Source organism: Etheostoma spectabile, chromosome 3 (genome assembly GCF_008692095.1).
Source record: "Etheostoma spectabile isolate EspeVRDwgs_2016 chromosome 3, UIUC_Espe_1.0, whole genome shotgun sequence".
Taxonomy (NCBI): domain Eukaryota; kingdom Metazoa; phylum Chordata; class Actinopteri; order Perciformes; family Percidae; genus Etheostoma; species Etheostoma spectabile.
This window is the reverse complement of record NC_045735.1, coordinates 6,031,752-6,044,277: the sequence shown is the minus strand read 5'-3', so window position 1 is coordinate 6,044,277 and position 12,526 is coordinate 6,031,752. Positions and strand designations below refer to the sequence as shown.

Genomic DNA, 12,526 nt, shown 5'->3' with positions numbered 1-12,526 from the left:
TGTGTGTGTGTGTGTGTGTGTAATTATGTGGACCTGAGAGCATGTGTGTATTGGTGTGAGTGTATCTCTGTCTCCACACTGCTGCGGCCTGTTCTCTGAGGAGTCAGACTGCGCCAGGCTGAAATCTCATTTTCTGCCTGTTAAGTTCTAACTCCTCTTCTCCTCTCTTGTATCCTCTGTCTAGGTGCAGAGACCTTGGGACTTCATGCCTGGATAATTGGCTGTAATTGTCTTTTCACTTCCCATTTGTCACACACTCAATTGTCCTCTGTCCCTCTCAAGTCATCTTACTTTTCCCCTCCCACAGTGAGAAATCCCTCCTCCAGTACTGCCGAGGAGTGTGTGATTGTCGAGCGTACGGTTTGTAGTGTTTAGTAGACAAGTAGATAAATTGGTAAGCAGGCTGGGAGACTGTGCTTTTATGTGTTCAACACCTGCATGAAATATTACTTGAGAAGAGTGTTTGACTTTTCAAAGGTATTGTGTGAAGCTGTGTGTCTGACAGGGTAAATCATACATACCTCAGCCGGGTTCAACTCTTTGAAATCATGCTCAAATCTAATTCTGCCCAGCTCTGGCTGGGCATGTTATGGGTATTATCCATGCAGGGAAAACTATCTGAATCTCTAAAGGGAAGCACAGTGTCAAACACACAAGTCTTATTCCTGTCAAATTAAAACACAAACTTAAATCGTTTGTATTTAGTATTACATGCGTGTTTAATTAAAACAAATGAATCTAATATATTTTTTAACTGAAATATTGTGTTTAATAATTATAAGAATATTATTATTTTGATGGAACCAAATTACATTGTCTCAACAAATTAAGATTAGGTTGTTTATGTGTATTTGTTTGTTTATGTATGCACAATTTCCACATAAGTGTACCTTACTGTGGCAATTAACCCTTTTCTGATTCAGATTTCCTCTGAAAAGTTAAGTTTAATTATTGTAATATATTAATTACAAGACTTACTTTAAGCAGCTCAACACCACATATTTTAGCCTTTAGTCTCACCTGTGGAGAGAGTCCATTTCCTATGGCGGGGTTCATGGGATTGCCCGGTCCTCCAAAGCTGTCCGAGTACCCTGAGAAGGAGTGGCGTCCAGAGGCAAGGCAGTAGGCTGAGCCTCCTTCTACTTGCCCTCCACCGCCACTGGCTTGGTGGCCCGAGGAGGGAGGAAGAGGCTGGGGCCGATGCACCGTGCTGGGGGGCTCTGACAATATCAAAGGCATCACATGGTAAGTTTAAAAACCTGGAAGGTCAGCAAAATGCTGCAGAACATAACTGTTACGTGGTTAGTACTTGGATAAGTGAAAAGACAATTAAAACCAAAACATCCCACTCTAGCAGAGTTGTTGTTACGGTGTTAAAATTTACTTAAGTAGAAGAAAAAAAATGCTGGATTCAATAAAAACTTTGAAAACCTGTTCAAGTGTGTTCCAAATGTATGAAGAAAAAAAACGTTTATTCTTTTAAAACATAAATACGTATTTTTCAAGCTGTGTTAAAGCGTATTTTAAATCAACAAACACAAATTAACAGTTTCAATAAATAAATAAAAAGTAATACTTCTGTCAAAATACACTTAGTTCAACATAATTATTGATTTAAAAAAAAAATCAAAAAGAAGTACACGTAAATGTTTACACCATGTACAGTATCTCACAAATTTTCTCCATGACTTGTACACAGACACACTGTTTGAATACTGTTAACTGAGCCTGAGAAGAGCCTTAACTAAAAAGCCATCAAAAAGTTGAAAGGTTTGTAACTTAAACATAATGCAATGTTATAAAAGCAAATCTTTCTAATTATTTTCCCAAAAATAAACAAAATGTAATGTTTAGTATTTGCATCAACAACAAACCCTATGCTCATGGCACTTAGAACTGCTACAGTGTATATTTCTCAACCACTGCATCCATTATATGAGTCTGTCTCATCTCGTACCTTGTGCTATAGATGAGGGGGGGTAGGGGCTGTCAGAGAGCTGGTAGGGGGAGATGCTGGACATTGCTGAAGGTGGGAAACCCCCTGGGATCAGGTGATTAAATGCCATCAGTTGACTGGCTCCAGCTTGCTTCCTCCACCTTGCCCGCCTGTTGCTGAACCAAACCTAGAACGACAATGACGACGATTGATTAGTGTGTGTGCTGTGTGTTCCTCAGACTACAGTGTGCGATCTTACACAATCCAGCTATTGTGTTAGCAGACAAGTAAAAAAATCACAAAAAAATCTGCTACAGCTGTTGACAGCAACTAGTGTAGGACGTTCTATTTGTTTAAATGATAAATATACATTCACACACATATACGGTGCACAATACAATATTTTAGAAATAATTCTCATAGTTCTATCAGAATGTGAAGCTTAAAAGGAAGGTGAGACAATGTGAATATCATTATTATTATTATTATTATTATTATTACTAAAATCTGAGAAAAAAGTTATGTGTGTGGGTTAGATGTGTGTTTAATGGCTAGTTGCTCGGAGTGTGTGAGTGACATTCCGTGCCCATATGGACGGGGCTCATGCTGGGCCTGCTTACATTCCCATATGGAGCCTGTGAAGAAGAATTTACTGGACCTCAGATCAGAAATAGGAAAGTCCAGATTGGGCCCTTGGGAATGAGGATGAGAAGCGTGTGTGTGTGTGTGTGTGTGTGTGTGTGTGTGTGTGTGTGTGTGTGTGTGTGTCAAACAGAGATCAGCAGGTTGCCTTTAAATGGTTTTGTTTAAGCGTGCATGTGAGGGCAGGTCATTACTGTTAATGCACAGTAGTGTGTTAGGTCAGACAGAGCTGAATAAGTGAGCAGAGTGTTTTGTCCCATGTTTAAAACATAGTCATGTTTTAACTCCTGCTGGAGGATTTCATGGTTATATGTGACGCTAAAGTAAAATTTACAACCCCTGAGCTTGTGAAACCCTTTTGAAAGTCCATCATATAAATTCTTGTGTTTCACAAGCTGAAATCAGTTTTTCTCTCTCTTCCTAAAAAGCATTTTGTAGGTACCTGAACCCTGGCCTCGGTGAGTTTGGCCCTTTGGGCGAGCTCCTCCCTGGTGTAGATGTCAGGGTAGTGGGTTCTCTCGAAGGCCCTCTCCAGCTCTTCCAGTTGCTCTGCCGTGAAGGTGGTCCGACTGCGCCGCTGCTTCCTTTTTAGAGGCAGATCAGGCTCAGACTCAACATCTGAACCCTCATCTGAGTGACTTGCTGTTCAAACACACAGGGAAGAAAAATAAGAAAACAGTCAGGATGAGATTTTTTCCCAATATCAGGTGTTTAATCGAGCAAAACTTGCCTGCTCCTGATTATTGTTAAAGTTTCTTCCTGATAACCCCCCCTCCACACACACACACACACACACACACACACACACATAGCTTAACAACTTCAGCAGAGTCTCTCTATAAATCCTAAAGTGAACACTGTTTGACACCCTGTTGAACAGCACACATGCTGGTGTTGTAGACCAATACGTCACAGTGCTGTTGGTGAATATATTGGTGATAATAGGGTAGCTGTAACATTCAACAGAATGGCGAAATGTCCACTGATTTGGTCTCTGTTTTCACTTGTTTACTTATATTTTTTACTTATACAGTAGAAGGTGGGTTATTTATTTTCTGTACACAGTCTAACAAAAACACACACACACACACACACACACACAAACAAACAAACACCATAAGGTACTGGTCCTCCTCGTGGTCTTGTAGCCAAACAGACCTCCTTTCAGAAGAAATATTCTGAGCCTCAGGAATAATCCCACTGGACAAGGTTCCCAGTGCACCACAGGGGGACTGGTAGACTAAAAGCCATACAAAAGGCTAATTTGGATACAGGGGCCATTCTTTAAGCATGTGTGTGTGTGTGTGTGTGTGTGTGTGTGTGTGTGTGTGTGTGTGTGTGTGTGGACAGGAGTGGAGGGAACGTTTTCTAAAACCAAGCCAATCAGGAGTAGATATGAATCCATTTTCTCCTTTTCAAATTACTCTTTCTTTTCTCTCTGTCTCATCACTAGTATTCACAGTTCGGACAGGGCAATTTCTGCCGCAGCTGTGCAGATGATAATCAGACATCACGGTGGGTCAGTCTCAACTCTTAGGATATAAGTTGTCAAGTCTACAGTCTAAATGGGACATTAAAAGTTTAGCAAGACAAAAGGGTGCAGTACCAATTTACTGTATAAACAAATTAAATGTAATTATTACTAATTACCCAAGTAATTATCCCTAGATCTACAATCTAGTGTCAAGCTAATAACATTCTTTAATCCCCTTCATCACACACACACTCACACACACACACACACACACACACACACACACAATAAACATTCAGTGTAAGATAATTCAAACTATTTGAACTAATTAAACTGGATGAACTTTAATTACCAATTTATTTTTGATGAATTGTTTTGTCCGAGCTCCTTTCTGATGTCACATTTGAGAAGCTGTCACAATAGAACATTTGGCCTTTTTGCTTGATAAATGACGTAAACCTTTCTTAAAGAAGATATTTTTATATCAGTCCACTAATTGATTGTATCAATATCTGAAATTTGAGAAATACATAAGTTGTTCTTTTGACTTCGGGCTGACTGAGCTGCAGTGATATCATGTGTCCTGACAGCTTTTGTGTTTCAACTTTTCATCTGTGTCTCAGATCAGTATTAATACCATTGTGATCTAAGTTCTATAAGCTGGCAGCTTGTTTTTTAACTCAATACGTCAAACACTCCATTGGCTCCCTTCTAAGTTCACCAAGGCCAAAGTCCCACTTTTTGTGTTACACTTAATTAATTCCCTCTCAGCACAGGGGAAGTTTTGTGTGCAACACTGTATTAGTTCCCCCTCAGAAGCAACAATAAAGTACAAGAGAATCCAAATATCTCAGGGCCCCTCATGTGAAACTGATCCTCTCTTCCCCTTCGGCGATTTTCTCCTTGCAACACCAATAGCAGTGGGAGTCAACTTAACATGCATTAGGAGCAAATTGGTAAAGAAACATTCAAGCATAAGGCAGGCAATAAGTAAAATATTTTCAAAGGGGGAGTGAGAGAAATGGAGACATTGCCTTAAGCCTTTGTTGAATATCTTGCAGTTTAGCACTCAGATTGCTGATTGCTAGGTTTTTTTCCACCAGTGTACAAGTTCAGCATTTTAACAGAAATTATACGCTACCACTCTCCTCCGCAGAGATAAGAGAACACACTTCAAAATGGCCACTGTGAATTAGGATTTACTTTCATCAACTGTTTTGGAATTTTAACACAGGGTGATGACAAAATCTTTCCAGCTTTTCAGACCCCAACCAACCAAAAAGCACAAACATTTTCACCAACATATGACTAGGGGGGTTACAGGACTTGTGTTTTAAATGGTGGGGGAGGAATTTGTGGGTGTAGAGTGCAAGGCTTTGGAGTTCTGGACAGGATGGTTGAAAAACAAGAGATGAGGCCTTTTGTTGCCTCCCCCTCCAGTTCCTGCATGGAGGAGGGCTGCTAGGAATGCTTTTTCGCTCCCCCCGACTTTAGCAGCATGCACGTTCCTCAGAATTTCACAGGGATTTGGGCCCTGGGGGCAGCCAGTAAAATCTTTAATCACTTTGGAATTATCTATCGGTTATGACTGCTACCGGGATTTCGAGAACATTTCAAAAGAAGCGACAGAGTGGCACCTCTGAAGTCTCAGGAGTCTAGTCGTGATACAACCCTGAATCAGATCCTTTACAAAGGACTTAAGCAGGCTCATTTGTTTCACTTTGCTTCGTTAATTTATACATCACAAGATACAGTCAGATGATAAGATGATGGGACAAAAAGATAATGTTTGTGGGGAAGCAGGGTCACTGGAACAAAATGATATCGAGAGGAAAGATGCATGGGCTGAACATGACATGGCTGACAGGTAGATCTCTAGGTGATAAAAATGGCTACTAGCTTGTATAAAAAATGTTAGGCAAAAACGTCACACTTGCACATTTTTCCTTTCAAGCAATAGCAAACTCCTAAATTACCCCACAAACTTTTTGCACTTGGGCACGCCACTCTCCTTTAACAATCACCACCTTCTTCTTCATCTTCTTTCTCTCCTTCTCCCTCCTTCTCCCCCTCTTTCAGCCTCTCTTTGTCTCCCTTCTCCCCATCTCTCTCTTTTCCACCCATATTTCTCTCTGTGACTCTCGGGCTCTTTGTTGCTCCACAGAGCTCAGGTCTTTGCCGGCGATTTCCACGGTCCATCTGTGGAATCCGTCATGGCTCCCTCGGCCCTTCACAGTGGAGGGCTGTCACCTGCCCCACGGGGGAGCTGTGTGGGGGGGGGGGGCCTAAAAGAGGCTCCGCAGAGGGCTCGGGGGAGGAGGGGTGGATGGGTGCACAGCCGGGGGGCATTCTACCCCTCCCTCCCCCCAAAAAACACCCCCTTTCCTCCAGAGGGAACTGTAAGAGCACCTGAGGGGGTGAGAAGGGCAGTGCAGAGCAACAGGGACTGTTGTTTTCAATGTTAATGTCCCCATGGGGACAGTTTGTCTGGGCATCTGTGTTGGTTTTTGTTGTTGTTGTTGGTGGTGGTGGTGGTGGAGGTGAAGTACATCGTTGGCTTGTGGACCCTCTTCAATACATGGACACTAGCTTAAGTGAAAGGAAGTACATCCCTCCTGATGATTTCTGATGGTCTCTTTTCTTAGTTTTTCTCAGTAATTACTCAAAAGTAAGATATTTTAAGCTTGATTTATAAAACATTGGCTAGATTTATTAATTTTTTAATTATTTTGAGAAACTTTGTGAAAGTAAGTTTCTCAAAATAATTAAAAATGAGGAAACTGTTCCCGTGGAAATCTAATTTTGGATGTATGTAGCCATAAAACCTGATCTTCTGCTTTAACATCACAAAAACCTGAAAAAGTTAGATATCCTCCCTACTAAAAGTAACTTTCACTGTGGCTTTCAGGTAGTAAAAGCAACTTGTATTTTTGGCAATTGCATTGGAAACTTAAAGTAACTTGCTGTATTGTGTGTGTGTGTGTGTGTGTGTGTGTGTGTGTGTGTGTGTGTGTGTGTGTGTGTGTGTGTGTGTGTGTGTGTGTGTGTGTGTGTGTGTGTGTGTGTGTGTGAGTGTGTGTGTGTGTGTGTGCGAGCGAGCGAGCGTGCGTGCGTGCGTTAACAACACTGTAAAGCCTTTTGCATGTCTGCTTATGCATCATCCACATGCCTAGAATTCTAAATTATAAGTAATGCAAATTAAAGTGGCAGGTGATGAAGATAATAGGGTGACACACGGGGTGTAAAAGGGGGTTTTAGAAGCAAACTTGTACCAACACAGAGGGCAGCCACCCAATCAACCCGGAATCTCACTACTACCCACAGTTTGGCTCAGGAGCTCATAAACACACACACAAAGACTGCAGCACTCCAAGCACAAGACCGTCTACACACATGTCCACAGTGCTGGGCTTCCCCTGATTCTACACGCATTTTAAGGCTACGTTAATCGAGCTTGTCAGCCTTGAGGCGTCTCCACTTTGGCGACCATTAACATGCTCCCCCTGCTCTGCTCACATGCCTTTCAGTGTGGTCAAGCAAACACGCGCACACATACGCATGCACGCACACACAAAAACACACACATACACACACACACACACACTTTCCAAAATGATCAGCATCAGAATATATATTACCTCTCTTACCGAGACAAAGAGAAGAAGGAAGAGTAAAAAAGACTAAAACCTTTCCCCTGCTCCCCGAATCTCTTCCAACCTTGTAAACCTGTGGTTTCAGAGTGCCCTGTTTGCCGTCATCGCCTCGCTATCCCTAAGATCTGATCGAACGATTTGGCACCGTCAAATAGCCTTGGCCAATGAAATTATACACTCTAACCCTCATATCGCTGCATGCCTGTATACATATGCTATATCTTAAAATGCTGTATTTATAGCCCTTGTAAACACTTCACTTCTCTCTGTATACTTTTGCTCCACCTCAGCTTAAATGAGCGGGGGGTTGCAGACATGGTATTGGCTCTTGTCAGTTCATCAAAATATGAGAAAATATGATCCTTAAAAGGGTAAAACTATCTGAGCAAGAATAGGCCTGGAAAGGAGCCTCGACAAGATTGCCCAGGAGCCGAGGAGAATTAAGCCGCAAAATACGAGAGGAGCAGTTGGAACGGGGTGGGTGGAAGGGGTTAGAAGAGAAAAGAAAACTGTTTAATTTAACCAAACTAAAGCCCTGAGAGGCACACAGTGCATGGGACTCCAAGCCAAAACAACCTCTCCAAAGCCAAGAAAGCCCAAAATGGATCCCACCATGCAACGCCATCCCAGGGAAGAGAAAAACAAGGAGCAGAGGAAGGAGCAGAATAGCGGATTTAGCAGAAACAGACTGTTGTAAAGACTTGGGCATTGCTGTTTTTGTAGGGGAGGGGGGCATTCGGATAGGGACACAAAGGCTTAAATATGTCCACTGTGACATGAGACAGTACACATTGAGCATGTATGCATGTGCGTAAGGGACAGATAGAGAGGGAGTGAAAGGGGAACTTGGATTTGGGGACTTGGGGGAATTGACTGACCATATGTGGACTACTTACACCCCTCCGCAGACATCCCAGTAACTCTTCTGGGGCTTTGGTTAATAGTTAGGTTAAATTGAGCGTCTGACACATTCCCCCCCTTCTCTCCACCGACCCCTCTCAAAAAAAATCACAAAACAAAAGGCAGAGGACACAAACGCAGCATTTATTTGGGCGGGCCAACCATGCTGCTCCTATTCAGGAGCTGGGGGACTAACTGACTGGCCGACTGCATTAAACAGTATATAGAAGTCAAGACAGGCAGATGCTGGGCCGGATAATGGCTTTACTGACAGCTTATGGACCCATCTGTGACTCTTTCTGGTGGGTTAAGAAAAAGATGGAGTGTGTGTGGATTTTTTGTGTGCGTATGCGTGTGGGAGGGGGTTGGAGGGCGAACTCACTTGACTTGCTAAGGAGGAGTTTCAACCTTCACAGCTGCCCTAGTAAATGAATGTGCAAGAGCTGTGTGTGTGTGTGTGTGTGTGTGTGTGTGTGTGTGTGTGTGTGTGTGTGTGTGTGTGTGTGTGTGTGTTTTGTAACATGGGATTGTGATTACACAAAAAACAATGATGTGAACAAACTGTCGTCAGTCACAGCCTTGTTATGCAACAGAAAATTACATGACAAAGGGCATGAGGAGTCTGATGCTGTCAACAAAGGATTATGTGAGTTGTTAAGGATGTAGGGGGCTATCAGGAAATGGTTACCTGTCATTTGTAGCTAAATGTGTTTCTAACCCTGTTTCCTGTGTGCGCTGGGGGAGACTGACCCTCCGTGGCCCTGTGACCCTGCAGTTCTTCCCTGTCTTTTAACTCACAACTCCAGTCAGTGGGGCACTTGTTGAAATCCAACAAGGTTAGCTGTTAGCTGTCATTCTCAATTGTTTTAGTTGACAAGGAGGAAGACTGACAGTTTCATCTCTCTTAAATCTGCTGCCAGGCTGCGTCTAACTGACTATAGCAGCTATTATTCTTCCTTATGAATTCTTGTTAATTTTCAAGAAAATGTAAGGCCATCATGAACAACACAAAAGCATTCCATAAGCACATACAACTCTGGTTTATGTCAAGTACGTTCACCTTAATATCATGGTCATGCTTTAACCATGTAAGGAATCTGATCCAGTGCAATTACTTTTAGGAAATTTAAGGTAAAAATGCAAGTATGACAGGATCTACACATTTAGAATAGCAGCAATGTACTGTATAATGCTGCATTCATGTTACATGGGTGAAGGTAGATCTGAGTTTCCTACTTTTTACCTCAACTGTCAGATGATAAATATTACTAAGGAACTCCTGGTTTGGCAGAAAATCCCAATTTAAACACGGAAATACCTGTAAACAAGTTCTACAGAGAGCTGCATTCATTCAAAAAAGCCTGAACAAAATGGATTATTTTTATCATACAGTTCTTTTTGTAGCTTACACTGTAAAGTTTGAACACCAGTAGTGTTAAAAACCAATCTATCTCACAATCACTATTCTATGTCGGCTTGGTGCCTTCAAGTTTGAGAGTGTGCACCTTACAAAAGATGTTTCCACATGGCATGAGTACAGCATTTTAAACACACATTTTAAGCCTCCTTTCCGACTCGACACAAAAGCTTCTGGGCTAATTAGTTAACAAAGCTCTGAATAAAAGTCAGGCTTCATCAGTCAGGTGATTGACAGCTGCCTGTCCCACATCAGCACCATAGATGCTGCATTTACTGGCCTCCGGCTGGCCTCTGACAACTTTGACACTTAACCCTAACCCCGAATACACACTCATGCACATACACGCACATTTAAAAACAACCCTGATCGCAAAAACACAGGCAGATGCATGAGAGGAAAACCCATGCACTCACATGCTTCCTTAGTTTCTCAGACACACACACACACAAACACAATCACGCACATTAAAAAATAACCTCTCTCCCCCTTTCCCCCCAGCTGTTGTGCCTATAGTGCATACTTGCAGCAGATAAAGAGGGGCCTTATTCTAAGGCGAGCCATTCTACTTGACCTTCGCTGGGCCTTTTCACTCTTTCACTCCCTTCAAACCGTCTTTGGGGCTCGCTCACTCTCAGCTCAATGTGGCTAGTCCATCACGGGTGAAGGCTGGGGCGCTACATCAGGTCTTGAAGGGGGAATACCCTAAATACCCCCTTCCCCCTTCCCCCTACACACACGCACACACACACACACACACACACACACACAGACGCACAAGCCCCCTCCCTCTCAGAAATCACCCTGACTTCAAAGTTGGTGTGCATTCATTAATTGCCCTTTGAATTGATATCAGAGGGTCACAATAAGAGTGTGAAAGGAAAAAGAGGCTTTAATGAAGCATAGAGCAGCCATTCATTTCCAGATAACTATGTTTTCATGCTTGAATAGTCATCATGCATGGGCTTATCAGAAAAAACTCACGAGAGAGGGAGGAGTGCAGGATGAGAAGAGAGGGACAGAGAAACAGAGAGAGCCCCGGGGTAGAGGAGAGTGATTTGGTGCTCGCCACTTGGCCCTCATGCCCCCCTTTGCCCTCATGCCCAGGGACTCACTGAGTGACACATTCATTCTTTCAACAGACAGACAGAGCACTCTTCACCAGACACTTGGCTCAGGCCAGTAATAGCCAATAGCTATAATAAGATCCAATTGAGTGCTTATTGGTTCTGTCTTTGTCCAATTTGATAGGACGTTAACAGCAACTACTATAAGCAGCTACTTATTAGGGCTATTCTCGATTTTGATTAATTGCTTGGTCTATAAAAGGGTAGAAAAGAAAAAAATGAATGCAAAATCAAATTTCATAAAGTCCAAAGTGTCATCGTGTGTCTTGTTTTGTCCGTTCACCGGTCCAAAACCCAAAAAATATATCAGATCTCACATTGTAGTAGCTAAAACCAGATAATTTTGAGCTAAAAATAACAGACCTCAACGATTAGTCTATTACCAAAATAGTTAGCTATTATTTTTCTGTTGATCGACTTATCGATTAACTGATTAAGATGAGCTTTACAACTTACATCATGTTTCATTTTCTCATTGGTCAAATCTGTGTGTTCTTACAATTGGTATCTTTGATGACTAATGTTGTGTATTTCAGAACACTGCTTTAAAAGCCCCGATAAACAAAAAAAATAAAGAGGCTAAACAATTGCCATCAGTGATCATTCATTCAGTATGCAAAAACCTAATAATGAGAAACTGGAAAGATATATAAAAAGTTACTTGCAAATTTTCTTATAATGGAAAAGTGTTATCAGTAAACACGTTACAGTCTTAGAAAGTTGTTAAGATAATAACTGAAAACAGCTGGTAAACAAAAATTACTTGAAAAGTCTGTCTATGGTCAAATGCCTCTGCAAAATACATCACCACACACTTAACACACTGCTCCATCTGTGCTCTCAACCCATTCTCTGCCACCACCTCTGCTCCCATGCGCCTTCCTATATCACTCCTCCTCCCTCAATCCTCTCCTCCTCTCTATGCCCTGGCACTGATCCAGTTTGTGCCCACATATTACATTTGCAGCACGCCATCCTTCACCCCAAGTGGCAGAGAAACCCAAGATCCTCCTTCACTTGCATTATTTACACAAACAAAGTCCTACTCCGTTTCTGTGACAAAGCAAGCTAAATCTTTATGGCTCTTTCATGTATTGTGTGCTCACGGTTCCCTTTTGTCCTCCAGCCATTGGCCTGGGCCCTGGATACAATGAGCCTGGGGGAATGGAGGCAGATTGAAGGAATGCGCCTCAATAAACCTAATTATGACATGATGACTGCGCTCACCATGGTAGGGGTTTTTCAAAGATCCTGGGCTTATTCAATTAGCCCTTTCCAGGATCCCCTTTCACCAAATAAAGTTATCCCTTTGAATGTTTGCATTGCAGAGTGGAATGTGTGTGTGTGTGTGTGTGTGTGTGTGTGTGTGTGTGTGTG

General features: G+C 42.3%; 1 protein-coding gene across 12 annotated transcripts in view; it reads right to left on the bottom strand.

Moving 5' to 3' along the window:
* pax3b (paired box 3b) overlaps positions 1–12,526 on the bottom strand; it is a 26,391-nt gene that overhangs the window by 7,538 nt on the left and 6,327 nt on the right. For 7 of the 12 annotated variants that reach the window (XM_032504949.1, XM_032504986.1, XM_032505021.1 and 4 more), the window contains exons 5-7: positions 3,021–3,220; positions 1,958–2,123; positions 1,021–1,226 (exon numbers count right to left, since the gene is read on the bottom strand). In XM_032504949.1, the coding sequence (XP_032360840.1) occupies positions 1,021–1,226; positions 1,958–2,123; positions 3,021–3,220 (572 nt within the window). The remainder of the gene's footprint in view (positions 1–1,020; positions 1,227–1,957; positions 2,124–3,020; positions 3,221–12,526) is intronic. The other 5 variants (XM_032504978.1, XM_032504994.1, XM_032504958.1 and 2 more) reach the window with 1 other exon arrangement.